This window comes from Phascolarctos cinereus, unplaced genomic scaffold, assembly GCF_003287225.1.
Source record: "Phascolarctos cinereus isolate Bilbo 61053 unplaced genomic scaffold, phaCin_HiC Scaffold_4;HRSCAF=312, whole genome shotgun sequence".
Lineage (NCBI taxonomy): Eukaryota > Metazoa > Chordata > Mammalia > Diprotodontia > Phascolarctidae > Phascolarctos > Phascolarctos cinereus.
Genome location: NW_027555847.1, coordinates 265,949,819 through 265,971,537, shown reverse-complemented (window position 1 = coordinate 265,971,537; position 21,719 = coordinate 265,949,819). Strand labels below are relative to the sequence as shown.

The window sequence follows — 21,719 nt, the reverse complement described above, 5'->3', positions numbered from 1 at the left end:
AGAGGAGGGGAAGGAAGATGCACTTAACTGGAATGGGATGCCTCACCTACCCAGGTCCTGCGGGTCTCTGACTTGCTCCTGGCCACCACCTCATAGGGGCTTGCTGAAGCCAGCTCCAGCTGAGGAGGTGATTTGTCAAATTTTAGGTGTGAACATCTACATGTCAAAAATCAGCAAATGCCACAAATCAGAACTTGATTTACTTGTTTTGTTGACTGTCTAGACTAAAGAAAATGATGGAGAAAATGTTAATAATTCAGACTAAACTTAAAAGTGTATAGTAGATACATTTTCCCCCCCTTTGGCAATGGGGTGAAGTGACTTGCCCAGGGTCACACAGCTAGTAAGTGTCAAGTGTGTGAGGTCAGATTTGAACTCAAGTCTTCCTGAATCCAGGGCCGATGCTCTTTCCACTCACTACACCATCTAGCTGCCTCCCTACCGTGGTACATTTTTTTTGAGGGACTATTGTTAAACATTTACCAACATATCACCAACCTTATCCCACTAGATTTTCAACTTTTGGTCAGCACCAGGCTTGTACAACCTGCGGATTTCCTCTACATTTCCTCTACGTTTTTCGAGGGCCGCCCGAAATCCTTTGGTGTGCAGCCCACAGGCCACAGGTTGTGCAGGCCTGGTTTTCACCTTTCACTGTTCTGCTCTCCTTTGGGCCTCCAGCTCTGCAGCTTCCACTCAAGAGACCTCCACTCAAAGCTTGGGAGACAGCCACTAGCCATTTAACTCCCTGCTCAGACAGTCCAAGGTGCAGTGCTGGTCGGGGCTTCTGACTAACATTCCCCTCCCCCCTTCACCATATTCTCCAACACGGATGCCACTCCTTCTTTGACCACTGTCTGGACTCTTCAGGCAAGATTGAGACTGCCCCTGGCACGGACAACCTCCTGGCTTCTTCTTGAAAGTCCATTCAAGGTCAAGAACCCAACCACAGGAACCTGGGGAACTCAGAAAGATACCTAGCCCTCCAAGTTTCCATGCTAACAACTCTGGGAATGTGGCAAGCCTGGATTATATATGCTGCTGCACTGGTCTGTCTGAATTAATGCTAGATACATGGCAATTTAATGTAATCTAATACATCGTAAAAAAGAAGGGAAGGCTATTTACCAGTGGGGTAGCTGAGGAGCAAGAAGGCTGAGTGATTTAGTGTCATTGCTGAGAGTGAACCTTAGGGATCCTGACCAGGTTGTCTTCCCAGCTTTATTATTTATGACTATTTATATTTCTTTTTACAATGATTTCTTATAGACATTCTTGTAATGTGAAGATTTACTATTTCCTAAAGAAAAAAATATGGATATCTGGGGGCGCATTAGAAGAAAATGTTATCTTACTACAATTACCCTATCAGAAACTTGAGAACAATATCAATATTATAGGGATCCTATGAGGGTTAATTATATATGGTACTTTTAAATGTTGAGTACAAACTCAAAGTGCTATAGAAGTTCTCAGCATAATGCTATAGAATTATCACAATTTTAGCTTGCAAATCATATCCCCCAACTGAGCCTGCACATAGGAAAAGTCTGCTCCAATTGAAAAAGAAGGGAAGGAAAAGATATTGAAATAGAAATAGCTCCCAAGAACTTTGGAAAATAAGAAACCAGTATTTTCTATGTGAAATTTACAAAAGGTGACTGACCACAAAAGGTGGTCAGACCTTCTGATTGGTGCCAATATCTACCTTCTTGTTCAGGTGGCCAAGCTTCCCTGCCTCTCACAAAATTGGTTCTAGCTCGTTTAGGAAGCTGGGAAAATAGAGATAGAGAAGAAGAAGAAAATGATTTAAAGAGACTAAAATGTGGTACTTACACTTAGGATTTTCTTTCCTTTGAGTTGGAATCACTTCTTTTTCTCTACATGCTATTAGCTCATGTTTCTTAATTTATTCTCATCCTGTGATTTCATTCTCTTTCTCCTAGTGTGACTTGAGATATTGTGATCTTAGGAAATCAAAAGTTATGTTTTTATAGTTTCATATTAATTACTAAATTGTCAATATTTATTTTATTAAACAATTAACTATGAGCCCCCATCTCAGTTTTTAAAACTTTATTTTCCTATAAGTGCTTGCGCATTTCTCTCTGGACATACAGATATGATAGATAAATCAAACTGCCTAATCTCCTAGGCTTAAATAAACATCAAGTTTACTGGCCATATAATTTTTAACAGTATAACACATAATAAAAATAATTATGTTCAATGTATCAGCTATGAGAAAGATCACAAGTCAACTTTAACTATCACTGTAACTGCTTACTGCTCAATATTATTATTCAACTTTCTCAGGATAGAGTCAGTCTTTTAAGAATTCTTTTTATAGCAGTAGCACTTCTGACCTACTCGCACTTGTGCTCACTAGTTATATATTCAGAAGGTCACTGCTACTACCTTTTGTTATAGGGGTACCAGTGAATGAACTGTACCTATAGCTTGTCCTATAAGTAGATATCTTCCACTCCTGAAATTATAGCTCATTAGTCTCAACTTGTGTGCTCTACATTAGCAATCAGCTAATAGACACAACTAGTTCTTCAAAAAGGTATTTACTAAGGTGGCACAATAGGAACTAGTAGCTACAAAATAGTTATCCCTCCTCCAATATATATCTAGGGCAAACTCCCACAAATATACACAGCAAATGTGAGAAGAGTGGCCACAAACTTAAGAGTACAATGGTAGAGAAGCATCCTTATAGGGACCATAGGTAGTCAAGGCAACTGTGGCATTGCAGGACCACATTGTCCTTTCTTCACAGAATTCTCACAAAGTTTCCACTTGCATGCAGTATCTTTGCTGGGTGATTCATTAAGTGTCTGCTTCTCTCTACAACTCAGCTTTTCATTGCCAGGGGTAGCTCTTTTTTGAGTCCACAATTAGCTTTATTTTCTGCTGCCAGAGGTCTTGCTCTTCAAACAGTTGCCTTTGGTAACTGCGTCTCTGGATCTGTTCCTATCTGTTGGTGGCACACGTACCTATGTTAGTTGCAGAGGTACTTTGAAAGAGGACATGAGGAGAAACAGAGACTGAGAAAGAAGCAAGGCAAGAACTTTGAATGGTTACTGTGAACCCTCAGAGCCACATACATGTATGGGAAGCCAGCCCCATTATGTTCCTGGATGGACTCCCCAGGCTTACACCTCTAGAGACTATTGAGTGTGGACCTCCCCCAAGTAAGATCATTCTCTTTTTCCTCGTGTGAGTTGAGATACTGTATTGCTTTCGGCTGAAAAGCTTGCTTGCTCTATATATGTAAACAATCCACATTTTTACATATATTCACATATAAATATACATATATATACATGTACACACATAGTTACATATGAAATAGCAGATTTGTTGACTAAAATTTGTTGATACTCCTAATTACCAATTTCAAGCAAGGCAGAAAACAAGGAGCATATACTTGTCAAAGAGTCTAAATGGGAGGATTCTCTCTATATATATTGTGGGCAGGGGAGCAGTCTGCCAGATGCTCCAGTTTGTGGATGCACTATACTGATGGCATCAAGTTGTGGAATACTACAGAGTCTCTTTAATGGGATTAGCAATCATTAGAAAGAATTTGGGCAGACATTCACGTAGGAAAAACTAAGTTAAAAAAAGGTAACATGGTATGGTGAGCTATTTCAGAACCAGGAAGACATGGTTCAAGTACTACCTCTGAAACAAACTCTCTGTGTTGTAGCCCTGGGAAAGTCACTGCAATCCTTCACTATTCCCAGGTAATTTTCTAAGACTATATAAGTTGAATAGTCGTTGCAGATCTGTATTGGTAGAGAGAGTTTTTTTACAAAGAAGCTGCAAACATCAATAAAATCAAAAACCTGCACCCATAACAGAGAAGAAAGCAAAAAGTGGTGAAAGAATGCCTATTGTCCACACAATAATATGCAGTTGGATGGACATACAGTTGAACTGAGTTAATCCATCAACATAAGCTTGTATAAACACTACATGTGGACAATAAAACAGGTTCAGAATTCAGGGAAATTGTGTAGTACCTTTTAGGATCACAATATGTTTCCAGAAACAAAAGCCCACAAATTTCTGATCATGTTATGTATATGTCTATAAATTATAAGATATCACAGTTTCTGGTGAATCAGAATTCCATATAACCCAAAGCTAGGTGAGTTGGAGTCAGGAAGACCTGAGTTCAAATCCAGCCTCAGATACTTACTAACTGTGTGACCCTAGGCATGTCACTTGACCTCTGTTTGCCTTAATCTACTGGAGAAAGAAATGGCAAATTACTCCAGTATCTTTGCCAAGAAAAACCCATGGACAGTATTGGCATGCTATGGTCCACAAGCTCACCAAGAGTTGGACACCACTAAACAACAGAACAACCAAAGGGCAATGGAGAGACATGATACACTTAAGTAGGCTGAAACCAGTCATCTATAGCATGTTGTGCACAAGTAATGGAATAAAATGTCATCTAGGAAATGTATGATTAGGAAAGGTGATGGGCTTGGGGTGGGAGAAGCGTAGTCAAACAAACATTTATTAAGCGCTTAGCATGTGCCAGGCACTGGGGCTAAGTTCTGGGAATACAAACAGAAAGAGACAGTTCCTGTCCTTAAGGAGCTTACATTCTAATGGAAGAAGACAAAACATAAAAGGAAGCTGAAAAGGTGGAGTGGAGAGGCTGATGTGCAAGAGATAAAGGTACTTGGTTAGTGGGCATTGCAGAGAAAGTCAGGGAAAATCAATAGAGGAATACAGACATGGCATGTCTGGGCCTCTGTTTATAATGGAGGTTTTAGGAGGAACCAGCTCATCAGAGGAAGAGGCTGTGGAATCAGAGTTAAGTACAGAGGTGAAGTGAGCATCCAAGGGTGAAAAGCTTTCTGGCTCATTGTAGAAAAAGATTGAGGAGAGTGAAGAGTTAAGTCTCAAGAACATTGAGGCTATAAAAAAAAATGGAGGTAATTTTCTATCCTTCCCCTTTTACTTTCCATCTGTTTTACCCTTATATTTAGCAGACACAGAATTGACATGGGGCAACCAGATGTGCTAACATGTTGGGAGGGATGCTCCTGCCCCTCCCCTCACTAGCCCCAGGCTGTCACCACCATGTCCTTCATGTCAGTCTCCAGGATGTATTCCCACTGAGGTAGGCAGACTGTCTTTCTTCACACCACAATGAGTTGCCTGAATGGGGGATCTGTGTTATACGGCTATGGCTGAACCCACCTTCTCCCTGTCCCCATAGTAAATGTATTTGTACCAATACTTCACTCACTATCCTTCTCTGCTCTCCCTTTCTGAACCTTCTTTGGTTCATGAGGCAGGTAGAGGGAGCAATAGATATAGCTTGGGATCTGGAGTTAAAAAGTCCAAAGTTCAAATCCCACCTCACACGCTAATTAGCTATGTGGTCCTAGACAAGACTCTTTCCTCGTCCATGTTGTTGTACAGCCATTTTAGTCACGTCTGACTCTTTATGATCCTACTTGTTTTCTTGGTAAAGATACTGCAGTGGTTTGCCATTTCCTTCTCCAGTTCATTTGACAGATGAGGAACTGAGACAAATATAGTTAAGCGACTTGCTAGTAAGTGTCTGAGGCTGGATTTGAACTCAGGTCTTCCTGACTCCATGTCTGGCACACTATGCACTGTACCAAGCTATGTCTTTCCTTGTCCATAAAGTAGGGATAATAATAGCACCTATCTCCCAGGGTTGTTGTAAGGATTAAATGAGATGCTGTTTTGCTTTAAAAAAAAAAAAAGGATTTACTGACTCCGTAATAGTCTTTTGTGTAAGCAGATTTGGTGGGATAGGGCTAAGCTGGCATTTGTAAGCTAAGGGCCATTCTCCCCCTTGAGAGATATTTTGTAAGGTGCCTGGTACATATAAGCACCATATAAATGTTAGCTATTATATGCTGAAGATTGTAGAAAGGTCAATGAGGCTCAGGATTGAGAAAAGGCAATTAGACTCAGCAAGTAAGAGAACACTGGTAACTTTTGAGAGGACAGTTTCAGCTGAAAGATCAAGACATATAGGGCCAATAAGAGGAGTTGGAATACCCCTTACTCCTCACTGCCATGTTGAGACTTCTTCATCACTCATCCACAACCTCTCATGCTTTTGCTCTCATGTTAACCTGTCCAGATGTTGTCATCTTTCAAGCTCCAGGCTGGGTCATAGTGTTTTCCTCTCCCTTTCCCTAACCCTTCAAACACTTAGCCCTGATAAGTCAGTGGCACTAGAACAAAAATGTTGTTTAGCAGGGCAAACTTTCTGGCCACGACATAGGGGAACAAGTCCAATTTGCCATGGGGGGGTAGACTGAGGAGTTAGGATAGGTGGACACTATGATTGGTACAAGGAGCCCCATTGGGCAGAAATAGGCATTTTGTCCTTAGATAGGGACATCATATGGACAAAATTCTTCTGCTGGTTCTGATCCCAAAGAGGAGAGCCTTTGATTGTCTAGTCCTGTTTTTTTCAGGACACAGATCATTTAAAGATTTCATCTATCCCTTTTCATAAGGCTCTCATGAACCAGCCACGTGGTTTGCGGCTCAGAACTTGTCAGGACCCCACCCCCAAAATCCCATCATAGGATTGATGTCTTTAAAAGTTTAGCTGCCTTTTAGGGAAGAAAAACAAAACCTAACACAACCCACAATGCAGGAAATTTAGTCAGTTATTCCTATCACAAGATGCTAAATGAATGCTTGTTGGCTTGGACTGATCATTACCACGGAACCTAAAGCTCAGGGGTTAGAGGAGGTAGTGCCATACTCATCCTGGCATCTTCAAGGAAGATTAAAGTAAGGAATAGGAACAGGGTTAGGGTACCCCATGAACTGTACCAGCAAAACTTTATATCAGCTGAGATTGAAATTGTGCAAGATAAGACATATGTGTTCATTCATTTTCTATTTCTAGTCTTTTAGAGTTGTCAGTGTTGTTGGTTTTCTCTTAAGTTTACACATTAAAATTCTTTGGGGGGAAAAATCTCAAATCTGTGTTGGCAAAACAAAAAAGAAAAGGAATATGTTGGTGTTAAGCCCTAAAGAGTTAGCTATCAGAGCACCCCCAATGGACAGGTGTTGTAATTGCGATGGTAATGTAATGGCTGGCTCAGTTTCAGGAACAACCTTCCAGCTGGGTCTTTGAGACTTGAAAACTCAGCTGAGGGGGTGGTGATGGCAGGGTTAACTGTTATCCTTAGGGCTTTCCCTATCCACTTTCAAAAAAAAATTAAAGGGAGAATCCAGGCACCTAAATTTCAGGTAGCTGGGGAAGGATCTTTTTGGGAATGGTGCGAAGGGAGGGGAGGAACAGACATCGGACGGCTTTGTTACAAGGAAGGTTTCTCTTGGAGAGGAAGGTGTATTGGGGGGGGGCGGGGAGAGAGTGAGATCAATTTTTTAAAAAGCATTTATAAAGCACGCACAACATCAGGAAATCGAGAAATTTGGGTTTTGTCCCCAACTTTGTTACTTAATCACCCTATGATATCAGGCAAATGACAAACTCTCTGGGCTTCTTTACGTAGAATGGAAAGCTTGCACCAGTGGCCTTTCAGGTTTTAAAACGCTGTCTTAACCTCTTGCCCTATACCCTCCAAACAACAGTTTACTCCGTGCAACTGGCTATGAAGAATTGGACTTCATCTGAATTGGAAAGGTAAGTGAAGACCCTGCTGCTTCAGCCTAGCTTTGATTGGTGCTCCTATTTCCTAAATGGCGCCTATCCCAGCTTTATCCGTCAACTGCGATGCTAATTAATTCATTAACATAAAGCCTCCTTTCCTTCAAAGACCACCGACACTGAAAGATTACCTTCCCCTTTACAGAACAAGGGGGCTTATACATACGCAAAGACAACATTAAACGGCATCCTGTCTGTATTTACAGAACTATAAACCCACGAACGTCCGGGTTTTAATCCGCTCCCAACAAAGTGTTCTTTCCATGTCCAGCAGCAGGGTGCAAGATGCTGGAGGCAGGAGACTTAGTAACAGCTGGTGTAGGCGGGGGATGGACGAGCTGCCCTCCGAGCCGGCTCTGCCTCAGCGATTTGCGGGTTACGAGTCTGGAGAGTTCATTACTGCAACAGGGCCTTGAAATTAGCAGCAACGTTTGCTTTCAGTTCTTACTGTTGTTGCTGCTGATATTGGGAGTTCACGTTTCCAGGTAACTGTCGTTCATCTCACTCCGTGCCCCAGCAGGTCCGAGAGTGCAAGAAGCTTGCACGAATTTTGCCTGTGAGAGTGCATACGCGAGACATACGGAGCGAGAGCTAGAATGTGTCAGGTAGGCGGAGTGACCCGGACGGCTTAAACCCCACAGAGGGTGGGGTTTTGTGTCGGTGTCCGGTCCCGCAACCGTGCGTCGGGAGGTCAGGGAGTGAATGAGGTGGCACTCGAATAGGGGGTGGGGGCGTGGCCTTCAGGGAGGGGCGTGGCCTAGGGGAAGGTGGGAGGCGGGGGAAGGGAGAGGAGGGCGTGCGGCCAACCTCCCCGCCCGTAGAGGCGGGGCTCGGCCCGGAGGCGGGCTCTGGCTGCGGTAGTGTCACACACGCGGCGGTTCCGGAGGCGGCAGGAGGCGCCGCCGGGACGGGCACAGTCTGTTGCTTATTCCCTTTCTCTCGCTCTTTCTCCAGGCTCCAGGAGGGGCAGGGAAGGGGGGAGTGAGGGGGGAGGCGGGGAGGCGGGGAGAGGATCGCACAGCCCTCCTCGCTGTCAGTGGAGCTGATAGGGGGAGCCGAGAAGGATCCCTCCCGGATCCCTCGCCGGGAGCAGGAGAAGAGGGACGGGGGAGAAGTTGAAGCCGAAGCGGCAGGAGCCAGGCAGAGGCAGAGGCGGCGGCGGCGGCTGCGGCGACCTCGGTGAAGCCGGGAGGAGGAGGAGGAGGAGGAGAAGGAGGAGCGGGCCCTGCCGCAGGACGGATATCCGAACGAGCGAAAGCGAAGGAGCGGAAGGGAGCGAGCGAGCGCCCGTCCAGGTGCCGGTGCCCCGGCTGCCCGCATCCCTCCCTCCCTCTGCCATAGTGCTGACGCCGCGGGGGGCAGCGGCCGCCCGGCCCCCTCTCCTGGGCTTCAGCCGGACCCACGGAGCCCGAGCCGAGGGGGGAGGTGGCGTCGCTGCCGAGCGCCCCGCGAGCGGCTGCGGCCAGAACTTGAACTTGACGCTGAACCTTTTCTAGGGGTCTGGGCCGGGGCTCGAGGACCCTCGGCAAGTTAGCCGGGAGAGGGTTCGGCTGCAGCTGCTCGCCTTTCTCTCCGCCTCTCACCGCTGACGCCGCCTTTCCGAGGAGCGGAGCCCGGGGCCGAGCTGCCTGCCTGTCTCGCAGGGAAGAGGGGTTCGTGGTGGCCGCCGCCTACGTCCCCTGCAGCCTCCGGATGGCAGCGGCCGGTCCGGCCGGGGCTCCCCTGTTGCTGCTCCTCGGGCCGTAGGGGGGTCGGCTCCGGGGCAGTCCAGGTGGCGGCACCATGGCTAAGTGGCTGAACAAGTACTTCAGTTTAGGCAATAACAAAACTAAGAGCCCCCCGCAGCCTCCCCGGCCGGACTACCGCGAGCGCGGGCGCGGGGGCAGCAGCGGCGGCGGGGGCAGCGGCCGGGGGGCGGCGGCGGGGGCAGGTGGGGGCAGCGAGCGGCGGCAGCAGCAGCAGCCCCCGGCGGCCTCCTGCGCGTCCTCGTCGTCCTCCTGCTTTTCATCTTCGTTCCGGGAGGACAGCGGCAGCACCAGCGACCTGATCCGCGCCTACCGAGCCCAGAAGGAGCGCGACTTCGAGGACCCCTACAACGGCCCCGGCTCGTCGCTGCGCAAGCTGCGGGCCATGTGCCGCCTGGACTACTGCGGGGGCCAGGACAGCGGCGGGGACAGGACCTTCTCGTCCGCCTCCTCGTCCGCCGGCTGCTGCTGCACTTCGGGCGGCGGAGGGGGAGCCGCCGCGTCCTCCTCCTCTTCCTCCTCCCCGCACCTCTTCCGCAGCAATAGCGAGCGGCGGCCGGCCACGCCGCCCGAGGTCAAATACATCTCCCCCAAGCACCGGCTCATCAAGATCGACAGCGGTTGCGGCGGCGGAGGGGACCCGGGGGGAGGCGGCAGCAAGAGCAGCAGCAGCAGCGGCGGCAGCGTCCGAACCTGGAGTCCGTCCGCATGCGGCAGCAGCAGCAGCAGCAGCAGCAAGAAACTGCTCAACAGGTGCCCGGAGGAGAGCGGCGCCGCCGGAGGCAAGAAAGATAAGGTGAGAGACCCTCCCCTCGCCCCCCGACCGTCCCCCAGCCTCCGCGTCCTCCCCTTGGCTCCCCTGCCCGCTGCCCTTCCCTCTCTTGCACCCTTAGCATGGCTCCCTCCTCCCCTTCAGGAGCTGCTCCTGCCTTCGTGGGTCCCTCCTGTTGCTTAAGGATTTGGTGAGGGGGCGGGGAAGGGGGCACGAAGCTTCAGAAGTTGTCTGGGGTGGGTGCGTCAGTGGGCAAATATGTAGAGTGGGAAGGAGATCCTGGTAAAACACTGGCCCTCCGGGAAGCGTTCTTGACTTCTAGAATCTTAAAGATCCACAGACCAGGGTTCCTTGACATGTGTGTAATGGATTTTTTTAGCAGTCTAAGTGAAGCTTATGGACCCCCTTCTCAGAATGTTTTAAAATGCATCAAATAAAATACATAGAATTACAGAAAAAACAGTTATATTGAAATAAAGTTAATATACATATACATTTGTAATGTTATGTATATATAAATGTTATTTATAAAATAATAGGTATTTCCATGTATGCATTTGTATATGCATTTTAAAACTTTCAATGTTACTGGTTTCATATATATGTGATACATATATGTAACCAGTTATATTGAAATAAAGTTATATATATATATATATACAGAGTGGGAAGAAGAGGTTGCAGCCCTTACTAGTAGTATGACCTTGTACAAATCATTTTACTTCAGAGCCTTGGCTACTCTGTAAAATGTGAGATTTGGTGGGTCTAGTTCCAGGATTCTCAACTGAGAGAATCTCCTGAAGTGTGTGTGTGTGTGTGTGTGTGTGTGGTGTATATTATATATGTTACATATATACATACACATATACATATACTTATGTGAAGCCAGTTATTGAAATAGTTATCCATATATACCTATAGTTATCTCTATATCTATACATATGTCTATATATAGATAACTTTATTTCAATATAACTGGTTCCATTTGTATCTCTCTATATGATAATATATATTAGAAATCTCCTGAAGTGTGTGTTTAAATAAAATTCACAAAATTCTCTCAGTTGAGAACCCCTGATCTAGACCAAACCTGCCATTTTATAGATTATGCCAAGGCTCAGAAGTGAAATAATTTGTACAAGGTCATAACCACTAGTGGGTGGCTGCAACTCCTCCTCCCTATTCTGTTTAATTCCATTTTTACTACCCTCTTCCTTTTGGGGGCTCACAAACCAAGGAGACAGGCAGTCAACCTGTTCTCTCATAGCTACATAGATTGTATGCATCCCCCTTGTGTTTTATGGAAGGTATGTAACTGGCAGGTTGAAATAGTGCTGCTTACCTGCTTAACACACAGATTCCTGGGTTTGCTAACTTCAGTTTTACACAAGGACAAAGAGGAGAATGGAGTCTTGCTCAGATTCATTGGGACAAAGGTTATAGAGAGAAACTGTTTTACCTAAGGAATTTAAAAACAGGAACATACTGTTTGCTTTTTCTCCCTAATCCCATTAAGGTGGGAGAAAGGGAGCATTGTTATTGTTTGGGATAAATTTTTTCACTTGGCGATGATTATTTTAGCTGTATGAGAAGAAAGCCCATTCTGAGAAATCCTTTTGCCCATTTTAGTTTAAGGTTGTTATTCTTTGGGTATCTCTTGGGAAGGAGTGATGGGTAGAAAACGATGGAACTGACCTAATCCATCTGAGGGGTATGGGAGGAACCTTACTCCTTCCCTACCACTCCCCACCCCCTAAAAAGAAAGAAACAAACAAAAAGCTTGAATCATCTTCAGCAAGAATGCAGTGTGGGAGCTGTCAGAGAAAGAACCAGAAGTTCTGTTGTCTCTCTTCTTCTCTCTGTTACTACTGGCCTCTTGTCACCTGTCACCCAAAGGCTGACTTTTCCCTAATGGGGCTTCCTAAAGTGGTCTTCAGCATGGTAGGATTTATCTTCAGTGAGTGCATCTTACTAGATTGGAGTAGATGAATTCAATGGGCTAATTGGATCATCTTTATTATGGTATACCTTCAAAAAGAGAAAGAATGGGAAAGGGCAGGGGAATGATACATGTTATGAAAGATAAATGAAATTAACCCGCCCCACCCCCTACAAAACCTTAGCATGTCTTATTCTATAAACAAATAGGCTTCTGCCCCAAGGTCAGTCAGTACCTCACTTACCTTCCAGGTCACTAAAATCACTACTTTGGCTGTTTTGCTGCTTTAAGAGATTGACTGAATCATTAGAGAAGCTGTAGTGAGAGGATCATTGATTATAGCTCCCACCAGCTGCCTCACTGGTACTAGTTGGATGTTTTCCCCCTCATGTTCTCAAGGTACTCCATTCTAACTTATAAGCAGGAAACTTCTATTGCTAGGGTACCAAAGCAGTGCATCCATAAGAAGATCTGAAGATTTTGGGGGAGTTAACTTGGCTAGCAGAGGTGCAGGAGGCAGAGAAATGTTGCTATTACTTGACAGAAACATGCCATAGAATTTCACTTACCATTTGGGAGTCTTGGCCAGTCAGCCAGGCCAATACTTGTAGGGGCAAATAAAGAAGAGTAACGAAAGGAAGAGCTTAATTTTTGTTGTTACCTTGTCTTACATCATTTCCCACAAAAATGAAAAATAGCTCCCTTTTTTCCCCTGTGGAGCTTTTTCAGAAAAGGGATAGGAAACTTTTTTCCCATGTTAGATGCCAAGCATCTACAAGGGGGGAAAAGATGAGATATGAAAAAGGATATGAATTAAGAGTTTTCAAAAGAAACACTGAAAACTACTAATATCCATATGAAAGATTGCTCCAGATCATTAGAAATAAAAGAAATGCAACACATAAATAACTTTGAGGGTTAGCCTCACAATCAGAAAATTAGGAAAGATAACATTAGATGGACTTGGAGGGACCATGGGAATACTAATACATGGGTTGAGCTGTGAATTGGTCTGACCATCCAGGAAAGCAATTTGGAATTTTGCTTGAGAAAGTAATTAAAATATCCATACCCTTTAACTCAGAGATCTCACTGCCAGGCATTTGTGCCCTCAAGGATCTCAAAGAGAGAGAAAGGTCTTAGATATGCCAAAATATTAAAAGTGTTTTGTTGTCATTATTTTTGTGGTATCAAAGAACTGGAAACCAAAGATAGTCGTTGATTGGGTAATGGCTAAGCAAATCATGGTACATAGATATCATGTAATACTACCTTGCCATGAGAAAAGAGCATTATGAAGAATTCAGAGAGACATGAAGACACGTGAACTGATCAGAGTGAAGCAAGCCAGGAAAACAGTCTATACAAAGACTACAACAGTGTAATTGGAAAGGATGGTAACATGAAAGAGAGGCAGTGAGAGTGTAGCCGAAATAATCCTGACCCTGGAGTCAGGGGGCCAGGGTTTAAATCCCAGCTATATCTGCCACTTACTACCTGCACAACCTTAAGCAAGCTGCTGAACTTCATTCAAAGAAGAAGGTTGGACTGGATGACCTACCTCCAAGGTCCCTCCCAGCTCTAACTCTGTTACCTCATGAACCAGAATGCTATATAATCATAATGACTGAGCTTGGATGTGGAGAAGGATTGAAAAATTGCACCTCCCTCCCTTCGTTTGCAGAGGTGGGGGACTAAGGATATGGCATATATCTATATCTAAATCTATGTATCTATCTATATAACATATCTATCTATCTATCTGTCTATCTATATATGATTTGGCTGAGCTGCCCTTTTTATCTTTATTACAAGGAATAGTTTGTTGGTAGAAGAGAGGGAAGGATGTGTTTGAAAATGAAAACAAAAGGAATCCACTACAAAATTTGAAACACCTTTGAAGATCAAATGAAGAAAATTATTTTTTATTTTTAGTGAGAAAAGTGAAGTTTTGACTCACTTTTAAAGGTGAGAACAGGGAATATAAAACTTTACTCAATAACTGTGTTTAATAAATTATATTTATATTTGACCATTTAAGTAGAAAAGATAAGAGGAGACAGGGAACAAATACATCTGAGTAAAGGAGAGAGATCTCAATGGAAGAAAGGAGGAGAGAAATAGGTTAACATCTTTTGATTCAGCCTTGGATTCCTACCCGTGGGCTTGTAGCTTGATGACTTCCCCCACTACTTCCCTACATCTAGTCAATCTCTCTGCTAGGCATTTCTGTCTCTGTCCATCTCACTTTCTCTAGTCTCTGTCTCTATCCTTACAATAACCCTGTACAATAAGTACTCAGATACTATTATTCCCATTTTACAGATGAGAAGCTGAGATTCAGATTTAATTACTGTATCTTTGCTAGAGCTAGAACCTCATTTATAAGGTCATTCATGGGCTGACAGTCTGATGCCGTGAATTTTAGAGCAGGAAGGGGATGTGAAGATCTAGTGAGGAAAGTGAGGCAGAGAGATGAAATGACTTTGCTCAGAATTGTTCAGTGAGTTGAGTGATGATTCCTAGTTCCTTTCCCAGCACACCATGCTGCTTTTTTGTTTTGTTGCATACAGTTAGAATTTGTGTTAGTCACTAAAGTTTGGTGTTGGCCTCCTTCATTTAACCTCTTCCCCTTCTATAAGGTCTTGTTTTAAATGTTCACCCTCTTTGTTTCATGTAGTCTCTCTTCCTTGCATACCTTGTACATTGAATCTCTTGCATCTACATAATATGGCACATAATGTGCAGCCTTTTTTCCCTCATCACCTCTCGCCCTATGAAAGAAGCTGTACCAGTAGTGAATAGCTACGGGGTTATGACCAGGGCTGCAAAGAAGAGGGTTTGCTAGTGCTTGGTCTGTGTGGAGGATGAAGGAAAGATTCACCCCAGAAGCAGAAAAAGGGGGTTCACCCCTGCCCCGAGGCAGCCACAGATGGAGGAGGGAGGAAAGCCATGGGATCATTACTGCAGAATGATTGATTAAAAAAAAAAGGTTCAATTTAGCCATGTCATTTTGAAATCTTGACAAATAAATGCTTAATATAGAATCCAATGCTGTATAACAGTTGGGGGAAAATGCTGTTTGTTTTTTTTCTATTTTGGAGGCAATGGGGGTAAGTGACTTGCCCAGGGTCACATAGCTAGCTAGTAAGTGTCTGAGGCTGGATTTGAACTCAGGTATTCCAAGGCTGGTGCTCTATCCACTGTACCACCTAGTTTCCCCCTCCCCAAATGCTGTTTTCAAGAAAATGCATGAAGTTCTATAAAGTAAAACCTGTACCATCCTGTTCTCTTTTTGCTGAAGGCTCATGTTTTCTTTATCCTAATTATTGAAATGTTAGTTTCTACAACAGCTGAACGAATGGAAAAGATGTATTATCAGTTTAATAAAGGACATTGGATTTGGAATGAAAAGGCCAGGGTTCAAATCCTAGCTTATGTTCTTATACACTTATGTCCTGTGTGACTTTGGGCAAATCATTTCACCTCTGGCCCTCAGTTTCCACAAATGTCAAATAAAAGAGTTGGGTCAGATGACCTTTGAAGCCCCTTCCTGTTCTAAATCTACCACCCTATGAACTCTGAATGTACAGTGCTAAGTGCTATTTTCTTATTCATTCAACAAATATTAACTACTATAAGCAGCATACTTGGTGTGTATAGGGGTGGGGGGCATTCATATATAAATTAGGTATGGTCTCTGGCCTGTTGGAGCTTTAGGTAAACTGAATGGCTGTAGTTGAATTGAATAATAACACAAACCCTGTGTTTAAATAACAAATAATAGTTTGTCTTTCCCTGTTGGTCCAGACCTATAATTTCATCTGTACAGCAGAATTCCAGCCAAGTAACTCCTTCCACTGCTGAGCTTGGCAAGTCATCCGTAACTTATTGTCTTAAAGAGTTGGAGGAGGGCTGTGCTGAGAGGTTGTGACTTGCCCAAGGTCACATGGCCAGTATGTATCAGAAGCAGGTCTTGAACCCAGGTTTTCTAACTCCAAAGCAGGCCCTCTATTCACTATACCAGATAAAAAAATCCCTTAGAATAAAATTAGGTTAAAGCCAGCTGTTAGACTTTAACTGAAAGGTTGCACTGTCAGAGACATTTCTGTATAGCTCCATTAATAATTCTTAGAAGTGACGTGATTAAAATGCAGAAGCAGACTTGGTAGTTCTGAGCTTTGGGGCTGATCATTTGTATTCCCGGCTATGCAATGGTTTCTGCATATGGTATCATAACCTTAAGAATGAATTACAGGTATCCCTTGATTTACGGAGCAGGTCTGTATTTGAAGAGTTAGCATAATCAAAATTCAGTACACCAAATCCCATTTTCCTGTTGATTTCTGTTAAGAAAACCCCCATATTAAGAAGGAATTAGATTTATTCCTGAATTCAGGAATTAATTTATTGATCTTAGAGTTAGGCCTGAATGGGGATATTGGAGGCTATTTTCTCCCCTCCCCCCTCATTTTACATATGAGGAAACTGAGGCCCAGAGTGGTTAAGTGATTTGTCTGGGATCCCACATGCAATAAGTAGCAGAGTGTCATTTTAACCCAGGTTCATAATAATTGGCAAATTTATAGCGCTTTAAAGTTTTACAAAGTGCTTGATATCTTCTCATTCAAGTCTTGAAACAACAACCCTATGACAAGGTTGATATCATTATTATCTTCATTTGATGGTTGAGGCTGAGAGCTTAAATGACTTGTCCATGGTAATATGGCTAACGCCAGAAGTCATATTTGAACCCAGTTCTTTCCAATTGCAAGTCTAGCACTGTCTGCTGAGGTTCACAGTATTGAAGAGTAAAAGAGTGAGGCTGTATGTATGATGCATGAAAAAGGAGAGGGCAGCTAGGTGGCACAGTGGAGGGTGCTAGCTTTAGAATTAGGAAGGCCTGAGTTCAAATCTGGCCTCAACCACTAGCTGTGTGATCCAGGGCAAGTCGCCTACCCTGTTTGCCTCAGTTTCCTCACTCTGTAAAATGAGCCAGAGAAGGCAAAGACAAACCACTCCAGCATCTTTGCCCAGAAAACTCCTAGAAGGTATGAAGAATAGGACATGACTGTAACAACTGAACAGCAGCATGAGAAAGGGGCATCTTATGAGCTTCTTTTGCATTCCCCTGAGATGCAGTGTAGTGGAAGGAGCAACAAATCTGAAATCAGAGGATCTGAATTTGAATTTCTGCTTTGCATTTGCCATCTGTATGACTTTGAGCAAGTGACCTCACCTCTCTGGGCCTCATTTTATCCCGTGTAAAAATGAGGAATTTGTAATGTTTCCTTCTCCCTCTAAACCCTATGATCCTCTTGTTCTCTATCCTATTTCAGCCAATATTCATGGTTCCTGCTTTCTAAACAAAACAGAAGGACATCTGCCTATGAATCTTTCACCTTTGAACCCAGGAATGTGTGCTGCACACCTCCCTTCCAAAACCTTTGTGGACTTGGTGGTATTTGGGCTGGCTTTTAGAGGATCGATAGGACGGGGAAGCAGTATAAGCAAAGACCTGGAGATAAAGAATGTGGAATACGGGTGGAGAATGACCAGTCTGGTTGTAGTGTTGAGTATGTGAAGGGGGGTAGTAAGAGATAATGCATAAAAGTAATGTGTCACTAGATTGGGGATGGTACTGAATGCCAGGTTTAAGGAGATTTAACTTGCCTTGACAAGCCATTGGAGGTTTTGAAGAAGCATGACAACTAAGTCTGTGCTTATGTCTGACAGTGATGGGAGAGGTGAATTGGAGAGAGAAGAAAGGGGAGGCTGGGTTGACCTGTAATAGGTCAGGTCTTGTGGGGAGGGCCATGGAATGATGCCCAAGGGGCTGTGGCTTGACCTCAGGCAGGAGTGTGATCATCCAGTTGGAGTTTAGAAAGATGAGTTGCAGCCCACCTTCTCCTGCCCATAGCTAATCATAGGCTTGTGTACAACACAACTACGCTAACCCCTTTAATACTCCCTCACTTAGCTTACCCTGGTGGGCTCCTCAAGGAAGTGGTAACCTAAAATGATGCAGGCATCCACAGCAGCTATGCAGACAAAATTCTGCATATCCACTCCCAGCATCCCTGTTCCTTGGATGACCTTCTAGATGCCCATCCCACAAGTGCTAGTGGGGAAGTGATGAGTGCCTTCATCCCTGTCCCTCCATCTACTTTTCATGTTCCAGTAAGAAGTACAAGATGAGCACAATAGGATGGATCTTGATTACATTACTTTTTGTCCTCCAAACCTACCCCTCTTCAAAACTTCCCCAATTCCTTTGAGGTCACTGTCATCCTTAGAGTTTTTCAGTTTTCCAGCCTCCTCATTATCCTTGACTCCTCTCCCAGTTGAAACTGCTCTCTTTAAAGTTACAAGTAATCTCTTAATTGCCACATTGGGTGTGCTTTTCCCCAATTCTCATCTTTGGACCTGTCTGCAACATCTGACCCTGTTCACCACCCTTTGCACTAAGGTACTCTCTCCTTTCTAGGTTGTCATGACATGAATCTCTTTGCTTCTCCCGCCTCTTTGACTGCTGCTTCATATCCATTGAGTCATCAGATCTTGTGTCTACCTTGACATGTCTTACATTTGTCCCTTTCTCTCTGCTCACAGAGTCACCATGCCAATTTAGTCCTTCATCTCTTAAGTAGTTCATCTTCCTAACTGGTCTTCTTAAGCTTCAAATTTCTCTCCTTTCCTATTCATCCTCCACATTAGCTGCCAAAGGGATTTTCCTGAAGTGCTGGTCTAACCATACTACTCCCCTCCTCAGGAAATTCCCCTTTTATCTAGGATCAAATATTATTTCTTTTTCATTCATAGTTTTTTTTTTAATTTCTATTTTGTGTACATTTTATAATATAAGTAATTATATTACAACCATATGTGTATCTAACTTACAGTTAGGTAAATATACATATATTGGAGATGCATACTCAAACATTTTTTAGTGATGGGGTGCACAGTGAAAACGGTTCAGAAACCACTGTGGGTAGGTGGGTGGTAATGAGGGTCAGTACTAGGCTGGTAGCAGTGGAAACAGAAAAGTCAATAGATGTGAGAGGCGTAGAGATAAAATTAACAGGACTTGGTAACTGATTGGATATGAGCGATGAGGTGGGAGGAGTCAAAAGCATCTCCAAGGTTTCTGAACTTGGGAGGCCAAGTAAATATTAGTGTTTCCTATAGAACTAGTAATTTCAGGAGGAGGAGCATATTTGGGGGGGCAGGGAAGATAATGCGCTTGTTTTGGTCATGTTTAGTTTGAGGTCTCAGTGAGGCATTCAGGTGGGAATATGCTGTAAATCACAAGGTATCAGACACAAGGCCCACGGGCCACATGTAGCCCACAACACTCCCGAGTTGGGCCTGAACCAGATTAAAATATAATTGGGAAATATTTAATAAAAATCAATTAAAAATACAATAAAACATAGATAATGTTAGTCTGTGGCTTTCCAAGTCAGTATGCAGCCCACAGGGATCCTTATGTACAGTTTAGTGGCTCCTCTTTCTGTCTGGGTTTCACACCACTGCTGTAATCATTTGGGGATGTGGGTCTGGAGCTTGGAAGAGAATATTCAGCTCTGGGATTTGGGAATTACCTTTGAACAAATGGCCATTGAAGCCATGGGAGCAAATTCAATTGCCAAAAGTGTTTTGAGGGGGAAGAGGGCTAAGCCAGATCCATGGTCAACACTCACCTTAAGAGGCTGGACCACAGGTAAAGGACCAGTGAAGAGAGAGAGAAAAAGATTAAAAAAACAAAATAGTTGATTTTTCTGAAGCCAAGAGAGATGAGAATATGCAGATGAAGGGAATGGCCAAAACTACACCTGTGACCCTGGCTTTCAAAGAGGATAAGGATCTATAAAAGGCCATCTGATTTGGTAATGAGGTACTTACCTGTGGGAGGAGAAAACAGTTTCAATGGAGCTCTGAAGAAAAAAAAATCAGAATACCAGAGTTAGAGGAAAGGGTGGGTGTGACCCAATGGAAGGGTCAGTCTTAGACAACTTTGTCTAGAAGTTTGACTTTGACAGAGAGGAGATGAAGTCAGAAGGTTCAAAGAAAGCCCTTCCTTCCTTTCTTCCTTCCCTTTCCTCTTTCTTTTTCTCTCTCTTTCCTTCCCTCTTTCCCTCCTGTTTCTTCTTTCCTTCCTTCCTTCAAATTTGATTATGTTTGTAGGCCAACAGGAAGGACCCAGTGGAGAGGAAGAAAGTGAAGATGAGATTGAGATGATTGATAAAACAAGGCTAGATGGCTGGAATCAAGGGCTTCGGTAGTGGGATTATTCTTAACAAGGAGAGCTGGCTATACCTCTTTTCTCTGAGAAAGAAGGAGGTGAGAATAGATGATGTGATGCAAATAAATTTTAGTGATCTTTGTTAGGGGAGTTCCTTTTGAATGGCCTCAATCTTCTTAAAAATTTCATAAAAGGAGAATTGAATACATCATGTAAGTTTTATAAAGAAATTGCTGCATACACAGAGGCACTTACACATTAATAAAATGTATAGTTTGCAATAAAATGTATAACTTAGGAAGTTAGTATATTTCTACAGCTTATGTATGAAAAGGTAGGTTTAGTGTTTTAAGAACTGAAAATAGACAGCTCCTCAGTACCTCATCACTTGTTCTCTTAAGAATAGATCAAATGATATCTTCTCCATTTTGACAACCTCAGAGTGGTTGATTACCACTTGATTTAACTCAGAGACTTGACCCCTTCCCCAAACCTTTCCTTGCCCATAAATATGGCTTTAGAAAGCAAATCTGAAACAGGTGTGGCTTTCTGTGGCCATTCAGTTAAAGCTGGCTGAATTTACAGGTGGTCAGAGACCTTGACAAGCAAGTTCAACCTGGAGCAAATCTTTATAGCTTGAGTTACAAGCTAATTATAAAGTGATAATAACGAATGAAGAGAGTAGCTTTGTAATACTTGTCTTTAAAAATAAATCCTAGAGTCATAGCTTTGAAGTTATGGAGCTACTTTACAGGCCTGGAACATGGAAGACTTCCTGGCAACATGGTATTGTCTTCAAATATTTGAAGGCACGCTTAAATCTTAGAATTATAGAAAATTAGTGTTAAAATGGGCCTTAAGAGATCAGTTAATGCAGTCTCTTTGCTGCAGGTGAAGGTGTTGAAAGTGAAGCAACTTGCTCAAGGTTATGCAGCTCACAACTCCTAAGAACTGAGATTTAAAACCTGGGGGTCTTGACTCCCTGTTGAATGCTTTTTTCCATTACACTACTCTTTGGTCCTATAAAAGAGGGATTATACTTGTTCTCTGTAAGTTCAGAGGAGAGAACATGGACCAGTTGGTAGAAGTTATGGAGCAGGATTTAATTTCATACAAGGAAGAATTTCCTAATAATTAGACCTTTCAAACTGTAGAATAGACCACCCTGTCACATAGTGAGTTCTTTGTCGTTGGAGGTATGAAAGCAGAGGCTCATTCAGGCATTGGACTAGAAGGCATCTAGAATCCCTCCCAAGATCCTGTAACTAGAATTATGTCTTAATTCTAGCCCACCTTAGCTAACTTGTTCCTTT

At 43.5% G+C, this 21,719-nt stretch overlaps 1 protein-coding gene across 2 annotated transcripts in view; it reads left to right on the top strand.

Annotated features, from left to right (window-relative positions):
• Positions 1-8,703: 8,703 nt before the first annotated feature.
• Positions 8,704-21,719, top strand: part of SHB (SH2 domain containing adaptor protein B) — a 348,241-nt gene continuing 335,225 nt past the window's right edge. For both annotated transcript variants that reach the window (XM_021004560.2, XM_021004561.2), the window contains exon 1: positions 8,704-10,246. In XM_021004560.2, the coding sequence (XP_020860219.1) occupies positions 9,488-10,246 (759 nt within the window). In that variant the 5' untranslated portion in view covers positions 8,704-9,487. The remainder of the gene's footprint in view (positions 10,247-21,719) is intronic.